Raw genomic sequence first — 24,815 nt, forward strand, 5'->3', positions numbered from 1 at the left:
CCTGACCAATAGACTGTGAGGCAGCAAAGAGCAGTGGTGAGGAGCCAGGGGGTGTGTCTGAAAGCCAGACTGTGTCTGAATCCTGGCTCTGCTGTTACCTGCTGTGTGATCCTGGGCCAATTACTTAACCTCTCTGGTGTCTCATCTGTAAAAATGGGGAGAACAACAGCAACTACCTCCCTCATAATATTATTGTGAGGATTAACAGTTAAAATATATGCGGAAGTGCTTAGACTGGGGCCTGGTACGTGTGCATGTATGAATGTATGTACGCACGGGTGTGTGTATGCATGTGCATGTATGTGTGTGTGTGTTGGCAGATGTGGGTGGGAGTGAGATGAATAGGGTTGCGAACGTGCTTATCTTGAGATGCCATGAGAGACCAAGTCAAGTAGCCTAGAACACAGCCCGGTGCCAGTGTTTGAGCCTGAGTCTAAGGACAGATTGGGGCCAGAGAAGGGAGTGGACACCCCCCCCCACATACCCACACACACCCACACACACAGCTAAAACCTCACTCCAAATGAGCCAAATCAGCTCCTCCTTCTCTAACTTTCCAACCAGGGCTCCTGTCACTACACTCCCATCACTGATTCCCTAAGACTCCACTCATGAAAGGCACCCCATCTCCCACTCTCCACTCAGATGGTTCCTGAGGCCCCACCTCTACCTCCTCAGGGTCTCTTCCCATTCTCCGACCCCAGGCCTCACACACAGCAGGTGCGTGAAAACCTCACGACCACCCTCCTCATCCTGGCCCTCTGCCTCCAGCCAGGACTATTATAACGACCTTCCAACCCACCTCAGGGCTCACACCACCACAAAGTCATCTGCTCAAGAAGCCTCCCATAGCTTTTCCTCTTGCCTACCGAGCTAAGAACACACTCCCCAGCCTGGCATTCAAGGGTCTGCATCGTGTGAGTCTAACCCCTTTGTCCGGCCCCACTGCCCGCTGCCTTCTTGTGTACAATCTAGACTCCATTCCGATAGCACCTGTCACCATCCCTTTGTCACTTCCTCTGCCTTCTTCCCAATGTTGCCTGTGCCTCAGCTCCTGGGACACCTGCTCAATAGGGTGCTGAGTAAATGACTGAATAGATTCTCCCGTTCTACCCCCTCCTCTACCCCCGGATGGATCTGTTTAAATTTATGTATCCAAATTTAGAAAAGGGAGAGCAGGGGGAGGTTACAGCATGTGTGCATCTAGTTATAGGAATTCCAGCTTGACACAGGAGGAAAATGTCTTCATTGCCTGGTCGGTCTCCTTGTTCTCTGTTAAAACTAAATGTTAGGCCCCTCAAAGGAGGATCCTAAAATAAAGACAAACAAGTGGATTCTCGGTGATCTAAAGGATCCACCAGCCTTGGAGGTCGGATGGGACTTAACACTCCTAGAAAATATATAATTCCACTACGCCAGAATGGTAGGCGTGTGCGTGCTTCTTATTTCTTTTTTGTTTTGATGCGTGTGTGGAAATCTTCCTTTATTGCTGTTTCACGATTTAAAAAATTGTTGGCAGTGACTGGGCCTGTTCCTCAAGGTCCATTGTGCACAGACATCTCCCAGGTCGCCTCTCCTTAACAGAGGCCTCCTTTGAACTCAGCAGCCTGTCCCACCTCTGCTTCTCATTCAGCAAACGTTCACAGAGACCCAACCGCCCACCAGGTTCCCTGCTCTCGAAGGATTTTACTTGAACACTGCCTTGAACTTTAGTTACAGATCTGTCTGTCTTACGGACCTTGTACAGGGCTCTTTGCAGGGTCAGGGACAGCCTGCTTTCTTCATCTGCATGTGCTGTGCGTGCAGTGCCTTGTACATGAAAGACATTAACACACTTGCTGAATTGGACTAAATTTAATATTTTGCATTAAAAAATGCTCATTTTCGGTACAAGCATTCCACTACTGATTACTGCTATATTCTGCTTGATCTCATCAAGAAATCAGCTAAGAACGCAATGGTGGTTATGTTTAAAAAATGCTTATCAGTTAAAGATGCATACTAAAGTATTTAATGGCAAAATTACATGATGTCTGGGATATGTTTTAAATTCTTCCAGAAGTGGGGACGGGTATACAGCTCAGTGGTAGAGCACATGCTTAGCACACATGAGGTCCTGGGTTCAATCCTCAGTACCTCTGTTAAAAAAAAAAAAGAAAGAAAGAAAAGAAAGAAAGAAACCTAATTACCTCCTCCCCCCTCCAAATTCTTCCAGAGGGAAAAGGGTGGAGGGAAAGGTGGGAAAAAAGAGAGAGGGACACTGGTGTGCGTGTGCCTGTGCGTGTGTGTGTCTACCTAGGCAAGGGAAGAGAGATGAAATATGATCAGCAAAATATTGACAACTGAAGCTGGTGGTTTTTCCTACAAAAACAAACAACCCACCCACGCTGTAAGCCCTTTCACAGAATACTGAGGTCGGGCTAAGGTACCACATCCCTAACATTCCGAGAAACAAGGATCTGCTCCCCAGTCTGGCTCCCAGGGCGCCCTGCTCACACACCCGCCACCTCCTGGAGCTGCAGCCTCCCCCAACGCGAACCTCACCCCCACCCTCACTCCCACCAAGAAAAGACTTTTATTTTTGGAATATGGGTCATTAAACTCCTTTGTTGTAACTTGCAAGACAATGAAAATGCTCAGGATCATTGGCTAATTTGTGAAAGCGGGTATTTTGTGCCTACTGTGTGCAGGGACATGAACTGGGGGTTTCAGGTTACTTCCTTCTTTTCGTCTCACAACCATTCTACAGGGAAGGTGCAATGATACTAATACCTGGCTTTTACAGAGGGCTTCCTGCATGCCAGGGACCATGCTACGCACTTGCCTTGCATTCTCGTTGAATCTTCAGAACAGCCTGATGAGACAGGTACTGTTTTCAGGTACATTTCCTAAACGGGAAAAACAAAAACAAAACCAAAGCCCAAAGGAGGTAAGTTCAAAGACGGAGGCCTTGCACGGTGTGTGGGAGTAGAATTAAAGGAGAGGCTTTGGCTCCATGGCCTGGCTCCCACTAGGGCCAAATTGCATAACCTCATCACACACCCAGTCCTTAATGCTTTCTCAAAACTGGCTCCATCCCAGAAGACAAGGGCGATGATAACAGCTGAGACACTAGTCCTGAACTGTACAGCAGGGCCACGTTCTAATACCCCCTGTGAAGCTTAGTTAACATGGTAGAGCTAATCAGACGGACAGGCTGCATGCACAAGTGAGGGGAAACTGGGGGAAAAGCGCCCTTGTTTCTGCTGAGGCCGAGTTTCTTCTCTGGAATTGGGCAGGTGCTTTAGAGGCAGCTGAGCAAGTTGACTAATTACCAAAGAGTTGCCACAATTGTCATTTGTATGTAACAATTAAATATCCTCTAACATTTAAATAGGGAAGGCTGTAGATAAGGAGCTGTTATTTTGGGGGGCACTTTACCCCACTTCGTAGAGCCATTAATGAGGCTATATTCAGCATGAGTGATTTCAGAGCAATGAAGATAACTTTATTTGAATGGGACACTCATGCCGCACACCTAAAGTGACATTCATGCCGGTTTTTCTTTCTTCACCCTCATTAACTTAGCCTAGGGGAGGAGGAGAACGTTGTCAAAGTTGGGGGCAGAGGCAAGAAAGGGGCTTGGTGTGGTCAGCGCGGCCCCTCCTCCTTGGACACATGCACACTGGTTCTCCATGCCCGAAGATACCCCTATGCTTATTTGGTTAAGAACTTGGTGGGGAAGAGCATGTTCTATGTGGATTCTCCCCTCAAAACATGGATAAATCACCATGGCCACCATGGAAACGCGTAGAGCACTTAAGTGCCAGGCACTACGCTAAGGACTTTATATGCATTATCCCCCCAAGCCAAGATAACCAAAGCCCGGAAACCTTAAGCGACACACCCAAGATAACATGCTTAGACAGTGGTGGAGCTTCTGCCTTCAGAGATAACCTGGGACAGACAGTTGCCCATAAAATTCTGCAGATCTAAATCTCACCTTCTATAGATGGCAAAGAACTCGGAAGTCTCTACCAAGCACTTAGCAGATTAACAGCTCCTTTTAAAGAAAAATAATTACCTTCCTCGCTGGCACACTGCTGGAAGTGGGGACGGTCCTCTAGTGGGGAAGAATGCAAATCAGGTTCTTAAGCCTGAATAGCAGAACTCAGCTCTGCCTCCTCCTGCCCTTGTATCTGAAGCCTGTAGAACCCTCTCCAATTAACACCACAGAAGTCTGGGACTTCAGGCGGAGAGCTCAACCGTGAACCGATTAGTATCCAACTCTTGCCAAGGGCTCATTTAAGACATCTGATAGCAGAGAGAGATGGCTTAATATGCAGATTAACCAGCCACTCCTCCAGATTCTCTACAGTTTTAGCCATATACTAAATTTGATCAACACAAAGCAACTTTTGTCCTCCATAGTAACTCAGCTTCTTACAAAACCTCCTTCACACTTAAGATTTATGCCCTCAGTTTTTTTAGGAAGTGGATATAAGAAACATCCATGTAAACAATCACTTAGAGCCTTTTGTAAAAGAACAGTTGAAAGCACTGTCCATTATGTTATCCAGTGCCCCTTAAATAAAAAAGCACACGCTAAATTCAGTGCCAAGAAAAAGTTTGTCTCTTTTGTTTGTTTTCCTTCATCAGAGGAGAACTGTATAATCACATCTCTTTTTGCCTCGACTCTTCAAAACTTCAGAGGCAAATTCAGTGCTCAAATGCAGTAACTAATTCATCCCAACCATCTTGCAATATCTATTCTTTGATTTTTTTCTTTTTACCCCTTTTGATCTTGATTTTATTTTTATGTCTCCTGCTTTAAATTGGGCTTCATTTTGCAAGCCAACTTAAGTCCTCTTTTTCCCTTCAAAAGTAGGACATACATCCTAAGTAAAAGAGGCTTTTTCTTACCCTCTGAAAAAACCATAGTCCTCCCAGCTACTTACTACGAGTCCTCTTGGACCTGACAGACCCATTCACGTCACTGCCCGATCTGTCTGGTTTACACGATGGAACATGAAAAGACGCCAGTCAGTTTTAACCCCTCATCTACTCAGTGCACCAACCCCAAGCAAACAAGGACAAGAACAACCTAGCTTTCCGTTTCAGGAGTGCAGCTGATTCCCAAAACCGAAACTGCTTCCACAGAAGATGACGATACTTAGGAGAGACTCCACTTAAGATGAAAATACTTGGGACAGACTTGACCCAGGGCCATAACACGCCCTAAACCAACCTAAACATTTCTTCTGAAATAAAAGAAACAAGCACTAACCACTGCGTAGATTCTATCTTCCAAAGATGACTGCAGGAAGGTTTCCCATCCCACATGCCCTCGTGCAACGTGACCTTGCGACTCTCCCATTAAGAGATGGGGTCTCTATCCCTAACCCCTTGAACTTGGACAGACTCTGTGACGGCTCTGACCAATGGAAAACAGCAGACATGCACTGTGCCAGTCCTAAGGATAGCTTTTAACTGGCAGGGTGCTTCCACATCCTGTATCTTGGCAGTCAGCCACCAGGTAAGAAGCGTGACTGTTCTGAGAAGATAGCGCTGTGAGAAGCCCAAGCCATGTGGTGAGGGCCTGGATGAGATGCCATGTGGGGACAGGGAGAGAGGCTCTGGAACATGGTGGCACGTGCATGAGAAAGCCATCTGGAAGGGGATCCCCAGCCCTAGCTGTCCCAGCTGTCACCATGTGCAATGGAGATGAACTCCGCTGAGTCCCTCCCTAATTCCTGACCCTCAGAATTGTAAGCAAAATGAAGATCAGTAGTTTTCAGATGGGGACTGGGACAGTATCTCATTCACAATGTTGTTGTGGGGATCAAGTATTTAATGCATTAGAGCCCTTGGCCCAGTTCCAGGCACTCAGTAAGTGTTCAATAAACGATAGTTACTATTTTTAATCTGTCAAGTAGCAAAATTGAGCGTTTTGTGTAATACCTGCATAGAGAACCAGCTTTCTCAGGAGCTCTTTTGTGACAACATCCCACAGTCACACAACATAAGAGGACCTATATAAATAGAGTACTTGGCAGGTCACCTGTCCTCCTGTCACCTCTCAGTTACCTCCAGGGAGGTCCTGGAGAAAGGTCCACTGCTGTACTTGTGCCCGACTTGCCACCTGACAAGTGTCCAAGGAGCTATAATGTTGTGAGTCATAGAGACAGGGATGGAGGAGTGATTTAAGAGGAAGAAAGAAGCAAAAAAAAAAAAAAAAAAAAAAAAAAAAAAAAACACCAAAAAAACCCCAAAAACAAAAAACCACTTACACTCCTGGTAGGTTTCCATGTGCAATATCTCTGAATATTCTGAGTTGAGCATTATTGCTTTCTTTGCAATTCTTCTTTTCCTATGCACATATTTTAACACTAGCCATGTGTTGGTGCTGGCTTATCTACCCATCCAGCCAATGTTTAGTGAGTGCCCATTCCATGCAAAGAACTGGGAGAGATGTGGGATCTGGGGACTTAGATCAGCCAGGGGAAAGCACACTGATGGCTTTCATGACAACAGTGCTGGATTCTGAGGATAATAACTGAGCCTTTTCCCACAATTTAGTCTCTTGATTTCCTTCCACTCTCCGGAGAACAGCCACCAACAAATCCCTTCCAGCTAAAAGAGCCCACTCCCTCCCAGAGCTCCCCTCCAATTTCCTGACAGTTCCTGCATCTCCCCCGGGGTATACTGGGATCAATGCATGAGTACTTCAAAGAGGCCCTAAAATTGGAGTGCAGGCAGCACTTTAAAAAAAAAAAAAAAAAAAAAAAAAAACCCCAAAAAACTCTTGAGCTGTGATTCTAGGTTGGCAGGGGAGGGGTGCCGAGAGTCAGGTCTGGGATCTGACAGCCCCGCACGATGCACAGAGGATCAGGGCTATGAGACACATTCAGCTCCAGAGATGAAAACTCTTCTTTCGGTGCTGACAACATCTGTTTTATTTTGAAGGTTGCTAAGGAGAGTTCTAGCTGGGCTAACATTGTTCCAGTTCAGTGCTTCACAGTGAGTCTCTCACACAGGGTTCAGAGGACTGGAATAAAAGCTCGCCAGGTAAACCCTGCTCCTTTCACTTTGCAGATATCAAAGAATCACTTTGCTACCAGGGATGACTAACACCCTGCCTAGTCTCGCTCTGAATTGGACGTACTCTCTGCTCATTCTCTTATTACTCTTCTTCTCCCTGCCCCCTCTGTCCCCACTTGCCAACTCCCCATCTTGGCCAAATAAAGGCTTATTAGGGAGAGACAGACAGTGAATGTGCCGCTAACCCGCGAGATTTCAATGCAGAGACAAGAGCTGAGCGTGAGCTGGGGCTCACGGCGGGAGGACATTCAGCATCACACGAAGGAGGAAATGATTTCCTAACCTTTAAAGATCTGTTTTACTCCTAACAGAGCAATGCCAAATGCCTTCATGTGGGCTCAGAACACTCAGCAGACAGTAGACATGAAGCTGAAAACAAGGAAGAGGTTGACCAGCAATCCCATCTCCATCTTTGCCATAACGGACGTGGGAAGCCAAGTTCTCTCCACTCCACTGGGCCCCATCCTGTCTAAGTTTACTTGCGATTAATTACAAGATGGTAACAAAATTAAGAAAACTCAGCCCTGGAAGGCAAGCATTAAAGAAAATAAGAGATAGGGAAGATGGGAATGTAAAAAAAAAAAAAGATACAACAATGACCTTCACATATGTGACAAGTTGCTATAACACAGGTGGCAATGTGGTCAACAGTTGAGGGCCACTTTGCTCTGCCCCTGGGAATCGTACACGGGGAGAGAGCCCACCAGAAGAGCGAGGGAAGCAGGAAGGCCCCTACATTTAATGGATATCTGTAAAAAAAAAATTAAAAAAAAAATCATTTTGGGACTCCAGGACATTGAGTGAAGAAAACAAGTTTCATGAACTGGAGGGATTCTTTTTCTTCACTGGGCTTTAGGAAAGCACCAGCTCCTGCCAGACAGTCCCCAGGAGTCTAGGAAAAGGAAAGGAAGAATGGCAGTGTTCTCCCTCCAACAAAGATCCTTCAAACAGCCATTCAGCAGGGCCCCTGATCCTGCAAATCTCGACAACAAAAGGAAACTATATCCTCTCAAATGAGGGTATTGAGACAACTGAGGCCACATTATCTAAATGTTTCCCTTGCCTGCCAGATTCTATTTCAGCCAGTTTTGTTTCACCTCCTCAGCTTGGGATCTATCCAGGTGACAGTATGCTTCTCCTGATATCAAGAACCCCAAATACTGCAAAACACACAGCACCCTGACTCCTCTCCATATCCCAGAGGAGGGATTAAGCTGGAGAGATTAAGAGCCATCCTTCAAACCACTCACCTAGCCAGGTCACGGCCACACCAGCTGGGGCCGACATGGCTTCTGCCACCTTGTGCCAGCTCCTGTTGTGCCCAGGTGTCCAGAGTGCCACGTGGCAGAAATAGTAGCCAGCATTTTCTTTGCTAACATCTCGAACCAGTAAATGGAAGGAGCGTGCGTCCACGTGACTCAAGGCAACGTGAGGAGAGCTGTGCACCAGGGAATCACGGTCCAGCCGAGCCAACACGCGGGGGCCGGGCAAGGTGCTGTCCGGGGTCCTGCTGAAGTACCACGCCACCTCGGGGCGAACGTCGTCCACTCGGTCTGTTGTGATGTTGCAGGCCAGGTCCAGCTCCTTTCCTTCAGCCACAGATACATTCCTGGCCACAGCGGCTCGGAGAACTGGAACGTTAAAAACACGGACATGGAGATAATCTGGATTACGTTTGCCCCTTCCACTCCATCCCCTTAGATCATCTCCTTCTGCCTTCTTATTTATGACATTCAAGTTAGAAGGCTTTGTACAGTTTGAAGTGCTTGAGATACTCACTGAATGAATTAGTGAAACATACCACATTTCTTTTTACATCATAAAAATAATAATTGCAGCAAACACATATATATGCCAGGCACTGTTCTGCGTGGTTTATAAATTTAATCTTCAAAACAACCCTACAAACTCACAGACAAAGAAAACAAACTTATGGTTACCAAAGGGGGAAAAAGGGAGAGGAATAAAATCAGGAATTTGGGATTAATAGATATATACTACTATATATAAAATAGATAAACAACAAGGAACCCACTGTGTAGCACAGGGAACTATATTCAATATCTTGTAATAACCTGTAATGGAAAAGAATCTGAAAAAAATATATATATAAAACTGAATCTCTATGCTGTACACTTGAAGTACTAGAAATCAACTATACTTCAATTAAAAAATGATAAATTTGAATTAAAAAACCCTACGAGGTAGTACCATTATTATCTCTATTTTACTGATAAGGAAACTGAAGTCCAGAGAAGTTAAGGAGCTTCCCCAAGGTCAAGGTCACACAGCCAATATGTGGCAGAGCTAGGATTCAAATCCCAGCTGTCTGCCTTCAGGGACTCTGCTCCTAAGTGTTACACTATCATCTCGTACACTAGCATTTGAAAACAAGTCTGCTGAACGTCACAAAACTAAAATCATCCTTTCTCCATATGCATGATAGGACTTGGGTGAGTTTCAGAGAAAAGACGGCTCAGCTCTGACCAGTACATATTGTCAGCTGGGGGCTAAGAGCTGGAGGGTAGGAAGTGAGGAACCATCTTCTGGGTAAAAGGGGAAGGCAGGAACCCTAGAGAAGGACTGGGAAAGTGAAACCAGACAATATGCCTAATGAGCCAAGTCTTCAAAATGCAATGCCCTCAGAGCATCATTTATTCCATTCAACAAACCCACCTTAATTAAAGCCAAGTATAAAGCATATATTCTGAAACCAACACACAATGATTTCTGGATTAGCCATGCCACTGCCCTCTCACTCGTGTGGATAATTAAAAGCAGGCTATATTTAGATGAAGCACTGAAGGGTTCAGTGTCACTGTCTCAAGGCAGATCTGGTTTCAGCATTCACCTGTCAAAGCTTTTTACAAGGAAACATTTTACTTTATTTGGGGTATTTTTGAAAAGAAGTTGTACATCTGTAATCAGAGTAGAAAAATATCCCACATGTGGTAATGCTCTGGGAACAACTGCTTAGATGAGAAACAGCCAACACCTCCCAGGGGGTTCAAGTGGACAGACAGCCCCGTCCTGGGCTTCCAGCAAGAGTCGTTCAGCATCAGCTGTGGTCCTGGGTCAGCTCAGCGACAAAGGCTAGCACTCAGTTCAGAAAAGACTCCACCCCAAAGGCCAGGCCCTCTGGAGTAAATGACTTTCCTATGAATAGTTTCAAAGCTTGACAACATTTTAAACAAGTGTTTCAGGCCACGTTCAAGATCCACCTTCATGAAGACAGAAAATAAGGTGGGCATAGCTTAGAAAAAGGAATTTATAGTCTAATTTCTCACCTCCACCCATCTTCCAAATTCCTCCTCCTCTTTCAACCCCTTTCAAGGGGCCAAAAGTAACATGAGGACATCTTTTGGGAGGAGTCAGTATGGAAACTGCTGACCTGCACCTGCGCTGTGGTAGGAATCACTCCATGTACTAACCTCGGTCAGAGACCCTAGAATACTGCTGGAAGCCCTCTATGCCTTCCATCACTGCTGGAGGGAAAAGAAGGCTCAGAAGGGAGCCGGCTGAGGCAAAAAGTGAGCAGTATGCAGCTGTGGACCGTATTAATGGACAAAGCGGGTTCTTGGGTTTAGAAATACTGGCAGAAATGTCCCTTTAACAGTATAGTTCACTTTCTAATTTCTTCTCTGCAAGTGGCTAAATATCTTGCCACATCACTGTTGCCACATGTTCTATGGGATTAGGGGGTTCACTGCTGGGACAGGATGGGGCATGCTGAAGGGAAAAAGAGAACCAGTTCTCAGAACTCATAATGTAAGAGAGGACCTCAGACAAAGCTGCAGTGGGGCAGGCTTTCTCCCATTGGATATAACTGAATCCATAAACTAGACACCAGGAGCTACATCAGCCAGGCCACTCCTAACATTGGAGGGGAGGAATACTGCCACCTAGGTGGCACAGCCCCACCATTTATCTTAACAATGGGATAAGAGTATTTAAGAAGCTAGCTACGGACAATGTTCACAGCGGCATTATTTACAATAGCCAAGATACAGAAGCAACCTAAGTGCCTATCAACAGAAGAATGAACAAAGATGTGGTGGTTATATATATACATATAATGGATTATTCTTCAGTCATTAAAAAAAAAAAAAAGAAATTTAGCCATTTGCAACAACATGGATGGACCTGGAGGGTATTACACTCAGTGAAGTAAATCTGACAGAGAAAGACAAATACTGTATGTTCTCACTTATATGTGGAATCTAAAAAAATAAAACAAACAAATCAATATAACAAAACAGAAACAGACTCACTACTAGATAACAAACTAGTAGTTACCAGTGGGGAGAAGGGGAGAAGGGGCAAGATAGAGGAAAAGGATTAAGAGGTACAAACTATACTAAACATAAAATAAGTAAGATACAAGGATGTAATATACAGCACAAGAAATGGAGCCAATATTTTATAATAACTTTAAATGGAGTATAATCTATAATACTACTGAAGAACCAATATTGTAAATCAACTATACTTCAACTTAAAAAAAAAACAGAAGAGGTTAGCTATGGAGAGTGCAGGTGTTGATAATGAGAAAGACTATCACTCTAGTGTGGTGGTTCTTAACCTGGGGTCCACAAAAGGAATTTAAAGAGTCTATGACATGGATGGGGATAAAAATTCTTAGTTTTACTAACTTCTACCTGAGATACAACGTATCCTCTTGTTATGAAAGTAAGTAACAAACCAGTGCAGTATTATCTTTGCTCCCAATAGAAATCACAGATATTTTCACATCACATTAAAATTGTTGCAGACATCTTAAAGTATCATTTACATTCATCACTACTTAGAAATTACAGGAGTTGTGAGGGCTACCATTATATCTTACTATTTAATGCATTAATGAAACACAATATACTATATAACAAATTTGTCCTAAGAATACTTTGATTACCCTTTCAATGCAATTGTTTTCCTTTGTCATCCTTTGTATATATTTTATGAATTAAAGCAATTAACTCAGAGAAGGGGTCTGTGAGTTTCAAAGGACTGTCAAAAAAGCCCATGGTACAAAAGGTTATAAACCTCCAGCCTTGGGTGAGAGTCAGGTGCTACTGCCTGCCTAATAAGCTTATAGTGTTCAAGTCTTAAAACAACACTACGAGTTTTGTGGCTTGTTTGAAATTAAAAAAAAAAAATACCTTTACAATGGAAATTCTTGCATAACAAGATAATTTGCTGCCAATCTGAAATTCTTAATCCTTCCGTCCCATAAAACAGTTGTTTGATGCAAGCTAAATATCTGAGGTTTCCTAGGTCAGATTCTAGGCTGATCGTTTCTGAAAAGGCAGGTGACCTGAGTCCATCCGGAAAGTGATTTCTGCAGCCAGGAGAACCAAGACTGAGTGTGACTGGCAGCCCCTCTTGTCGGCAAGGGCACCTCGACCTCACTGACGGCCACAGTCACTCAAGATCATCAGCCCTGCTTTCACCAAGTCCAGCTCCCGTGTTGTGATGCAAATGCAGAGTAAAGCGCTCGGAACAACGCAGCTTACAGAGGAAAAGCACTCCCCGGGTGTACTGTTTCCTGCTTTGCTTCCCATCTCAGCAACAGAGTGGTCATGCACCCTCGTTTATAGTCAGGAAATGAGTCCACCCAAGGTCTTCCCAGTTTACAAAACAGGAGGCAGAAGCGACGGCAGCAGAGTACTCTGAGATCTGAAGATGTCAGGCTCCCAGAAAGTCCACCCATCCGTCCACAGCAGTGACAACACCAGAGATGGTCTCTTTACACTTTGTCTCTGCCAAAGCCAGAAGCTCCAAGAGGTCTGGGAACGATCCTCAAACACCCCTGACCCCAGAGCCCAGCACACAGTAGGTTCCCACCGACGCTAACTGGACATGGAGTCAACAATGGCCTGTTTTTCTTTTATTTTTATGACTTTTCTAAAATGTATTTGGTATTTTCTTAATTCTTTCTCTAGTAGGAATAAGGAGGTTTTTGTTTGTTTGTTACTTTTGAAAAGGCTGGTTCACCGATGACGACAATTTCTTGCATAGACCCCAGGGCTGGATGCTTCTGGGGTATGGGTCATATAGGAAATAAGAAGTGGCCCAGCCCTAGAGAACCCCTCCTGTACAAGGGGATGTCACATCTGAGGGGACCTGGAAGGCAAGCCTAGAGGACCCAAGTCAGACAAGAGGTTTTGGGGTGAGCCAGACACATCCCCAAGTGCTGCAGGGAAAGGCAATCCACAACCTCAGGAAACACCAAACAAGATGAAGCCAAGGGAGCAGGTGGGGGCACCCCAAATCCCCTTTGAACACCAGGCTGGACCTCATCCTGGCACTTAAAGGGACTGAATCTCTCAGTCACAAAACCTTCTTAGTATCTTATGTATCAGCAGCTTCCTATGGGTGTGAATCCAGATGAAAAGCAGCTGCAAAGCAAAACTACTATTTGGCACAAAACAGATGCATCCTTCCCAGACCCTCCACACCACCCTACTCCCTCACCAGTCAACGCAAGGCCTCCCAGGAGGAGCAGAAATCTTGTCAGAAAAGGATGAGGCACCGGCCTGTTTCTCTACACCGCATCGGTCAGAAAATAAGATGCAGTCCAAAACATACAATTTCCAAAAGCTCACCTGTCGGCTGGATCACCACAGTGGCCACATCCACAGCTTTTTCTTGAATTTCTTGCCAGTTACCCTGCTCTCCGATCCACTCGCTGACGATGCACCGGTAGGAGCCCTGGTCGGAGGACAGGGCCCGGGACACGGAGAGGCGGTAGCCGTCGCTGCCCTCGGTGTCCAGGCGCACGTCCCCGCCGCGGTATCGCTGCTCGTAGCCGGGGCCGGGCCGGAACCTGCCCTCGTGGGTCAGGGAGAGGATGCTCCGCCGGGCGGGGCCGCGCCGCACCTCCCACAGCAGCGCCAGGTGCGTGTGCAGGGGCGACGTGGTGGAGGCCGAGCAGCGCAGCTCGAAGGGCTCGCCCTCGCGCAGGCTGGGGCCCGGGGAGGGCTGCGGGCTGGCGGCCACGCGCAGGGCATCCGGCAGCACTGCGGGGAGAAGCGGAGCCATCAGCACACCGCCGCCCGCCACTGGGCACGTGCCTGTCCCGCCCCCCTCCACCCGGGCCTGCAGGACAATTTCCTCCTCCCCTCCCCTGTTCTAATGCCCAGATGGGTACGATGGCCCATTTTGCTTCACCTATGACCTCAACTGACTTTCTGACTTGAAATTTTAAAGAGGCACTTATTAATAGACCCCCTGCTAGAACTGGGTGGTATAAAGTCCCTTGGGAGAACTCTGCCTTGGGCGACACACTTCTGCTGCCCTCAGGCACGTCACTTTACTCCTCTGTGCCTCAGCTTCCTCATCTCTGAAAAGGGATGGCAACTGGACCTACCTCAGGGAGCTGACTGACAGTTCAGCCAGTTACAAGGGAAGGTGCCTGGGACAGTGCTTGGCACTCAGCAATCACCATCAAATAATGGGCCATGACTGTCAAATACTCCTTTGCTAGGTCACAGGCTGGAGTAAGGAGCCTGGGGGATCTTCGAGGAGTTAAAGCAGCATGATCTGCAGGCCACAAAACCACAGGAGAGCTGGCTGTGTGCCTTGAGGACTGGGGAATGCCTGAGAATGACTAGGGTGAGCAGAGGGTCTCTGTTTGCAGGTTAGGAACCCGACAAGGAAAGCCGAAGCCTCGGCTATTTACTCCATTAGAGCCCAGAGGGAAAAGGCTGGGCTCCTCTAGAGCCTAGAAAAAGGGGCCCAGAGATCAGAGAAGCGTTGGCGAGTGCTACTGAGGAAGGGAAGCCATACATGACGTAAGCAGTGAGGAAGCCTCCACCGAGGGCAGGGACAGTCTCCCAGGCTCGCCTGTGGTCTGGATGGGAGAACCCCCCAACACCACCGGTCATCACCTCCTTGGTTATTCCTGCCATTCCGTGCTCGGAAGTGAATCCAGTGCCCTTGAGAAGGGATTATTCTAGAAAAAACTGCTACATCTTTAGAAGGACACATCCCAATGACCTATCTCACCTGCAAATGAATATGATGACCTTTGAGTATATACATCAGTTTGTGAGTCCAGCTAATGTGACTCGGTTCCCAAGACCCAGTTATCTGCCAGGGCATGGATAAGCTGAAGGCCAGAGAGACCCCAGACCATGCATGACGGCCACCAGAGACTCCACCTGGGCCAGTCTCTTTTGTGGCCATCCGTTTGTTTCCCTGACCCAAGGAAAGCCTCTCCTTGCTCCTGCCTTCCAAAGACTGGAGAAGAAACAGAAAGATACTTGGGGGGTTGGGGGAGGTTTCCTCCTGCTGCCTGCAACTCCTCAAGATGAGCAATACACAGGGAGACAAGGGTGCAACTGACCTAACGGAGGTGCAGCATGTGTGTGATGACTACAGACAGAACAGGTTATTTAACTCCAGTGCAAGAATGTCTTCTGGGACTTTTTCTAAAAAATATATTTGAATTTTCTATAGGAATGAGAAGAGAGAACAGAAGAGGTAGGTTTGACGTTTTAATACCTGCATAATGGACATGGCGTTTTATCCCCTCGTTAAGTCTAATGAGGGAATAGTTTCCGAGATACGGTAGGGGTCTACAAATCATTACAGAGGGAATGCGTGCCTGAATCAACACCCCTTTTTATATCATCATATACATCTTTTTCTTTCTCAGTCATTAAATGCACTACTACCCTGACTTAATTCTTTTTGGAGCAAGGCAGGATACAGATAAATGCATAATTAAGTAATAACAGTAATAATGTTTCTATTCTGCTAGCCCCAAATTAAGATTGTTTGTTCTTGCTCATTTACTAATTAGCTGTGTGATTTTAGGCAAGTCATTAACCTATGCTTTTCCATTTCCTCATGTGTAAATTAGGGAAATACCCTGTCCTGTCTCCTTTGGCTTCAGAGAATTGAATGTGTGAGTAAATCAGATAGGATTTGGAAAATGCAAAAAAAAAACCAACCAACCAATCAACCTGAAACATTCCAGACATATAAGATGTGATTACTTGCACAGTCAGGCCAATGAGCTTGCGGTGACCGCATCTGTCTTTATCTATGACCCATACAACTTCTAGAACAAACAGGTACTTAAATCATGAAGGGCACAAAGACAGACATGAGCTTTGAAGCATCTGTTATTCCCATAAAACTGTGCAGTGTCATCATGACCAACACCTTCTTGTCCCTAACCTTATAAAGTCCTTACTGTGGCACTGCCCTGAGGCTTCACAGGTGCTGACTTGCCATGTTCTTGTGACCTTTACGGGAGGCACTGTTTCCCAGAGGAGGAAGGTGAGGCAGGTGACATACCCTCGGCCACAGAGCTGACAGAGCAATGGGACTGAGTGCAGGTAACCCGGCTCAGAGCTGAACTCTCCACCACACACCAGGCTGCCTCCAAGTCACCAGCCACGGGATGGTTCAGAATAATAATGGAGTGAAGAGAAAGGGCCCTCAGAGGCCACCTGGCCCATCCGCTGCCTTTAATCTGGTAAGATACTATTTCTCCATTGGACAGAGGAGTTAAGTTTCCTGACATGGTCACCCACAGCCAAGTGACAGAGGAAAGTCTGGTCCCTGGGCACAGCAACCCCCGTGAGGATGTACCTTTAACCTGCACTGTATCCTCATAGTTGCCCTGGACGGTGGCGTCCGTGCTGGGAGTGGAACACTTGTAGTGGCCTTGGTCGGAGGGCTGGACGTTCTTTATGTGCAGCTCCACGGCATCGTTGGCTGTCCGTCGCAGCAGGATGTCGCCCCTCTGCAGGCGCTCACGGTACTGCTGGGCGGGGAAGCCCACCTCCCAGGTGCTGGCGAGCTCCACGAAGCTGCTCCCCAAGGCCGAGAAGCTCCAGTCAAAGTTTTGCTCACTGGGGCCGTCGTAGTCGCTGACGTTGCAGGGGATGACCAGCTCGGTGCCCACCACCCGCACCAGGCTCCCCGCAGGGACTCTCACCACGCGCCCTCGACAAAGAGCTGCAAAGACAAGAGGCGAAAGGTCGGTCTTGAATTGTGGAAAGTCTTCCCAGTACAAATGCGGCAAAACTGTGGGCACTCCTGCTCCCAGGTACATGGCGGAAATTGACCTGCCCGCCTGGGAAAATACGACATCAACTGTCGATGAAAGGCAGAGGATGGGCTAGGTGACATGGACTTAGTCACCGCTAAGACCCCGAGCCAGCAATAGCCCTGGCAGTGAGTACCTCTCATGCAACAGTCTCCTAGAACCTACAGGGAGGAAGAGAAGTACTGAAAGTAGGCTAACCATAAACTTGAATGGCTTTCTCCCTCCTGTTACTATTTAACCTACTGCGATCACTCAACTGGGATGTAGAAATATTTTAGGTTTTGTGTGAAAGAAAAGGACACAGCTAATCAAGTATTTACATTTCTGCCCACCCTGTATCAACCCTCATCCCAGAGACCATTCCCTGGGGCTCCTGAGACCTGATTTACAATGATGAATGCCAATTTTTAAATCCTAGAGCAGCCTGCTGATAAAATGATTTAACTCCGGTTATCTGACATTGCCTATAAATTAATTTTAAAATATGATGACTCTACCAAGTATTAATTTTCTATTTTCTGGCTCATTTCCTTCTCTCTACTACTCACCCTGATCTAAATTCAGAATGAGGATAGGGACGCACAAAGGGAGAGAGGGCCTCCTCTGGCGGGTTGCTGGGCGTTCCTAGGAATGCAGCAGTTTACGCTTATGGGGGATGAGCCTGGGGGACAATCCAAGAGTTCACTGGCATTCCCTGACCAGAGAACACAGGCCTCTGCGAGGGCCCACCATCTGTGTGTCCTTTGAGGTAGCTCCTTTGCAATGAGCTTCAGCATGATTTTATAGTGCGTTTACTACCTGTGTTAGCATTTTAATTCAGACACCTGCCTGGCTCTTGCCTGAGGTTCTATGAATAGGTACAGCATTGAGATATATAGCAGAAAGTCTGGGCTCTGAAATCAAGGAGACCTAAGTTTAAATTGGAAAGGCCTCTCTTAGCTTTGGCTTCCTCAACTATAAAATGGGGCAAGAAGAATTCACTGAGTTAATGAAATAAAATGCCTAGCTGAAAATCTGTCATGTAGTAAGAGCTCAATAAAATGGAATTTCTATTATTTATCTTCAACTTTGTGTTTTTGTCATTTGTGATGGGTTGAATTGTGTCTCCCTACCACTCTCCCCCTCCAAACCATTCATATGTTTAAGTCCTAGCCCCCAGTGCCTTAGAATGAGAACTTACTAGGCAGTAGGGCTGCTGCGGATGTAAAGAGCTAAATCATGACGAGGTCAAAGTGTGGGCACCTACTCCAATGACTGGTATCCTTAAATGGGGGGAAATCTGGACATAGACATGCACACAAGGAGAGTGTCGTGTGAAGATAAAGGCAGAAATTTGGGTGATAACGTCTACAAGCCAAGGAGTGCCCTGCACCCCCCGTCCCAGGGATGGACACTGGGGCTGAAACTAGGCTAACAGAGTCCTCCTGGCTCATTTTGGCTGAAGCTGCTCAGGAAGACACTTTCACTGCCTTTGGAGTCAGTGTACAGTAGTGATGGTTTGCTTTGAAGCTACATGTGAGCAGCCCTCCTGGCTAGGTGAGGAAGCCAGCTATAGCAGAAGTGACCCAGGCCAACACCTGGACCAGAGAGGTGGAGAGAATGTGCCCTCGTGACCAGATGGCATCATCTGAGCCACTAGATCTGGCCAGACTTTCTAAGTCATTCCACATGCACTGGACACACACACACACACACACACACACACAAACCCACAAACCCACAGACACACACTTCTTCCCCTGGACATTTCAATTCCCAGCAATTCCACTCACAGTCACTTATGTTCCTTAAGCTAATTTCTGTCACTGACAACTCAGGGCGTTGGAATAACACATGCCTGTCCGGCAGTGAGGCCATCATCACCACAGTTCACAAAGGAAGCAGGCAATCTTTTTCACATTTCATTTCAGAGATGACCAGATAATTCTGACGCCCCCAGGGAGACCCTTCAGAAGGAAGCATCATGGCAGAGACCCTTAAGAGGGAGTTAGAGCTTAACGCTTAACCTCCTTATGCCCAGTTTCCTCATCTATGAAATGGAGACACAAACCCTTAGGATTGTGTAAGGATTAACTGAGAGCACTCACGACAGTGCCCTGCATGCAAAAATGGTCTGTGCATATCTGCTTTGCAGGCTGCCTCTAGAATCCACCCGATCACAGTCATTCACTTTGCTTCCTTGGGGAGGTTTACAGAGGAATTTCCTAATGCATAAATCGTTTCAGTTCCTATCCCCGGCCAAGAAGTTGACCAGAGTCAACAACCAGCTCAACAGGGCCCTGAGGCATGAGGCTACATTCCTTGGAAGGTCTGCGCCTTTCCTCTTCATGATTGGAGCTTGGGAAACTCATTCAGCTCCGGGTCTCAGCTCTCCAATCCTGCTTCCACAGAGTTGCCAACATCACCTTATTAACGCACAAATCATATGCTACTTCACCGGTCAAAAGTCTTTCCTGGCTCCTCATCACCCCCAGGATACACTCCCGTGGACACCCCCACTGGGATCCCTCAGGTTCAAGCCACCCTCCCTCTCGCCTGAATTATTACGACAGCCTCCCGACTGGCCGCCTACTAGACTTCCACACTAGCCCTCCGTTCTCAACGCAGCCAAGCCATCTTTTAAAAACTTAAGTTGTGTTACATCATTACTCTGCTCACAGCTTTCCAATCACTCCCCCTGTCACTCAGGTAAAAGCCAAATCCTCATCAGGACCTCCTAGGATTGGTCCCCTTTGCTTCTCCAACCCCGTGCTCCTCCCAGCCATGCTTTCTTCCTAAGACTCCGGAGCAAACCAGCCCTGCTCCAACCTTGGGGCTTCTGCACACTTCCTCGTTCTGGAGCCCTCAGGGACGTTCACCCTGCTGGCTCCATCACCAGCCTCACACCTTTATGTCCGTGTCACCTTCTCAGTCAGGCCTTTCCCGATCACCTTAAAACTGCACGCCTCCACCCTCATTCGTGCTCCTGCCTAATTTTCTTCTTCTCATTTATCACTAATATTCTTTATGCATATTTATATATTTTTACTATTATTTATTATCTGTCTCCTCCCACTCCTCCCACTAGAATGTAAGGGTTCTAGGAACAGTGATTTTCAGCTGTGTTACTCGCTGCTGAATGCCAGTGCCTAGAACTGGGTCTGCTACACAGCAGTTGTTCAATAAATATTTGCTAAACGAGTGAATGAATAAAAGACATACAAGATCCTTCATGGTCTGGTCCATGGCTACCGTTTCAGCTTCGTCAGCTACTAGGCTCCGAGCTGTTAACACTTTCACTCCAACTGTAAGCAGATCTCTTGCCTCTTCTGTTTGCTCTTCTCTGTCTTCCTCAGATCTTAATCATAGAGATAGGATCACTAGGCAACACTTGACGTGACTCCTGATTTTTGCTTTTCTGAATGTACACAATGCCTTGCCTAACCTGTTGATTCCCTTCCTGGATTAGAAGGAGTAAGAATAAAGAATTAAGTAGTTAAAGAATGACTGCCTCTCTACCCTTAGCTTCCCCCTTAGCCAATCTGCAGGCGGGCCACGCGGGCAAGACAGCATCCAAAGGAAGATGAGAAGTCAGCAGGTCTGCACGCAACAGAGAAACGATGAAGAATTTGACCTCCTACCCTGATGACTAACTGAGATTGTCTCCCCCTTTTTCCCTTTAAAAATTATCATGATTGAGCAGAACTTCAGAGCTTATCTCTAGACATGAGTCTACTTTCTTCCCAGATTGCCAGCTTTTCTGAACGCGGTCTTTTCTTTCCATTGACACTTGGCCTCTCAAATAATTAGCTTTGGAGTGGTGAGCAGCCACATTTGACTTCAGTAGCACAACAAAACAAATGACCCTCCATTTTCTAGAAATAGCATGCTCTCTTGGGCCCCACCGCCTCTGCTTCTGTCCTCCTTCCTCTGGAATGCCCTCCCAGCAGTCTCCTCAGCATCTTGCAAGAAGCAGCCCCAGCACCACCTCCTCTGTGAAGCCTTCCACGTGTCCCCTGGAGTCACTCCTGCCTCCGCGTTCCAGCTCAACCTGCAGAAGTACCTTCCATGCTGACTGTGTTATAGTGCCGCTGGGAAAAGTCAAGCAGATATGAACAGATGTTTGAAAGATAAAATTCTAATCGAAAAAGATATAAAACCTGAGCAGTGTCATACATGCAGATCTGAGATGTCCCCTCATCTATGCAAAGCAAGATTTTGAATTTTGGTTAACAGAACTTCAACTTGCTACCAGCAATCTGGTATTTAGCACAGATTTCCTTTAATATTGTTAAATAACAGCTAATAATATTGAAAAGTAAATATAACTTGTAAAACATAGAGCATATGGCTCTTTCCAAATCAAAAAGAATATCTGCAAAGCCACACATTGCCAACTTTTGTTCAAACCTCTTCTAACAGTTGTAACTAAGGGAAAAAGAACAAAATTTTCCTCTGGTTTTCCAAATTCTACCAGTATTTCAAACGAAGAGTCCCAAACACTTCAGCACCTTAACTGTGTCAGGTTAACTTTCTACAACAATGTCTTTACTAAGAAACAACTTAGAATTGTGGTTTCATTTATTTTCAGGGGCTAAAATAAGAAACCTTCATATGAAAAGCATTTCTTTATTAGCCTTAAAAGTACTACTGGGGACACTATTGTGTTGTTCAATGATACAAGAATCCATATGATAAAATTCTCCTAAAATTTACTACCAGGAAAAAAATACCTGTTGATGGACCATTGTGCATTCTTTCCCCAGAAAACAAGAACTATATAGCATCTCTCTCCACTCAGGCTAGTAATCACAGCCCAAGTGTCTTCGATACTCAACACAAAATGAGGGCACTTAAACCACATGTTTGTGCAGTGTATTAAGGCTTTGATGCTAAACCACTAGCAATCCCAATTACCAAGTGGCCCAGCACCATGCCACCATGCCCCAATTAGATCAGACCTGTTTAGGTAAGTCTCAGAACCCTCCATTGCTTCCTAATTCTTGTTTTTAAAAATTCTGCCCAAACCTACCAACAAAACAGAACAAACAAATAAACAAAAAAAAGCCCTTGAATACAATTGTTACTGCTAAGTTCATCGTCTCTCTTTTCTCTATTCCAACTTCCAAATCCTGTTTGTCCCAACATATATATATATATATATATATATATATATATATATATATACACATACACATACACACACACACACACACATATATAAAATTCAGGTATCCTTTTGTATCTTAGCTTCAAGGAAGTCTAGGACTAAATATGATGCTGACCTATGGAAACAATCCACAATTTAAATTTCTAATAATTTCCTCTTTCCTTTGTCTCTACACTTTCCTCTGCCTTCTCTGCTGTCCTGGTACCTTTGATTTTTTTTTTTTTTACTCTTACTTTAAGGTTTATATTGCATGTATACACATATATTTCATTGTAAATTGCCTCAGAAATGTTTTGGGGGTGAGGCGCAGTAAGAAGGGTATAAATTTAAAAAAAAAAAACTGATAATGGAGACGTCTACCTTCAGGAGATTTTCACTTTCTGCTATGATGGAGTAGCTTGTATCAGATCAACTCCCTCCCACTCAGCTCCCTCACCTCCCCACCCCCAGAATAACCATAAAAGATGGATAAAATAAAAGAAACAGATAATTGAATGCGCTGGGGATCAATCCAGGTATCCATGATTAAGGGGCCAAGATTACAGAACACCCCATGTCCACTGCTTTTTCTCTTGAGACATTTGCCAATTTTAAGTTATGCAGTAAAATTAAAAGTTGTAAGTAAGTAGAAAAAGCTGCCAACACTTCATGGGGCCGAGAAGACAGTAACTAAAATTCAGGGCCATTAAGAAGGTCATAGTCTAAGGAGCTAAGGTTCTTGGGGAAAAGTAATAGCAGAGAACACGCCACACTGCTTTCCCCCCAAGGCAAATGAAAGCTGCTTGGGGGTGGGGTTGGGGGAGGCACAGGGGAAGGTTGGTACGTGTCTGAGAAACTAAGCAGAAAATGAATACTAAGAGGCTAGAAGGTTAAGCAAAGTTTTTGACCATCTCACAGTACTAGGGAAACAAAAACTGGAATTCTGAGTTCACAAAGGAAGTTAAACGATAGTAAATATCCCAGACTTTGAGTTACAGCCTTGGAAAGGACGCTGTCCTTGGAGTAAGAGCAAAACTGGAGAACGACCAGCTCTCATGAATACTGAAATCTAGTCTTAAAACATCTCAGTCCTTTATTGGATTATGGTGAGTTTCTATTACTCTACTGGCCTGCTAGTGGAGAAGAAAACTAAGGAAATCTTCCTGTGAAGAAGGTAACATCATACAGAGCCTTTACAATGTCTCAGTATTCAGTCAAAACCTACCAGACATTCCATATGACAGCACCAAATGACTGAAAACAAAAGACAAAAAAACAACAAAACTGTGGAAAACAGTATGGAGATTCCTCAAAAGACTAGGAATAGACTTACCATATGACCCAGGAATCCTGCTCCTGGGCATATATCCAGAAGGAACCCTACTCCAAAATGACACCTGCACCCCAATGTTCATAGTAGCACTATTTCCAATAGCCAAGACATGGAAGCAGCCTAAATGTCCATCAACAGATGACTGGATAAAGAAGATGTGGTATATTTATACAATGGAATACTACTCAGCCATAAAAACTGACAACATAATGCCATTTGCAGCAACATGGATGCTCCTGGAGAATGTCATTCTAAGTGAAGTAAGCCAGAAAGAGAAAGAAAAATACCATGAGATCGCTCATATGTAGAATCTAAAAAAAAAAAAAAAAAGCATAAATACAAAACAGAAATAGACTCACAGACATAGAATATAAACTTGTGGTTGCCAAGGGGGCAGGGGGTGGGAAGAGATAGACTGGGATTTCAAAATTGTAGAATAGATAAACAAGATTATACTGTATAGCACAGGGAAATATATACAAGATCTTATGGTAGCTCACACAGAAAAAAATATGACAATGAATATATACATGTTCATGTATAACTGAAAAATTGTGCTCTACACTGGAATTTGACGCAACATTGTAAAATGATTATAAATCAATAAAAAATGTTAAAAAATAAAATAAAATAAAATAAATCTAGTTTGATTCTTCAAAACAAACAAACAAACAAACAAAAACCAAAAACAGACAATAGAAACAGATTCACTGGGATCCAGATATTGGTGTTATCACATATGGACTTCAAAATAACTATGATTAATTCACCAAAGAAACAGGCAACAAGATTTCACCTAACTGAAATCTATTAAAATAATTAGGTTAAAATTCTAGAACTAAAAAAAAAAAATCTGAAATTAAGAGCTCAAAAAATGGGTTTGATATAAGATAAGATACAGCAGAAAAAAAGTCAGTATGAGATATCCAACTGAAACCAGGGTATAAAATAGATGAAAATACAGCAAAGAGTCTAAGAGACACATGAGAGACAGTAAAGATGTTAAGACTATGTGTAACAGAGTCTCAGGATGACAGAGAAAGAATGTGACAGAATTAGGCAGAATTAATTTCTGAAGAGGTAATATCTAAGGTGTTAAACCAACAAAAGGCATTATGTCACAGATTCAAGAAGTACCATGTATCATAAGCAGTATAAATACAAAGAAAACCACAGTAGGTGCCTCAGAGTAAAACTGCTGAAAGTCAGAG

At 45.1% G+C, this 24,815-nt stretch overlaps 1 protein-coding gene across 1 annotated transcript in view; it reads right to left on the minus strand.

Annotated features, from left to right (window-relative positions):
- The window catches only part of PTGFRN (prostaglandin F2 receptor inhibitor), a 71,550-nt gene that overhangs the window by 23,878 nt on the left and 22,857 nt on the right, over positions 1-24,815 (minus strand). The window contains exons 2-4 of the mRNA XM_032486957.1: positions 16,684-17,052; positions 13,686-14,099; positions 8,331-8,711 (exon numbers count right to left, since the gene is read on the minus strand). Of these exons, the coding sequence (XP_032342848.1) occupies positions 8,331-8,711; positions 13,686-14,099; positions 16,684-17,052 (1,164 nt within the window). The remainder of the gene's footprint in view (positions 1-8,330; positions 8,712-13,685; positions 14,100-16,683; positions 17,053-24,815) is intronic.

Source organism: Camelus ferus, chromosome 9 (assembly GCF_009834535.1).
Source record: "Camelus ferus isolate YT-003-E chromosome 9, BCGSAC_Cfer_1.0, whole genome shotgun sequence".
Lineage (NCBI taxonomy): Eukaryota > Metazoa > Chordata > Mammalia > Artiodactyla > Camelidae > Camelus > Camelus ferus.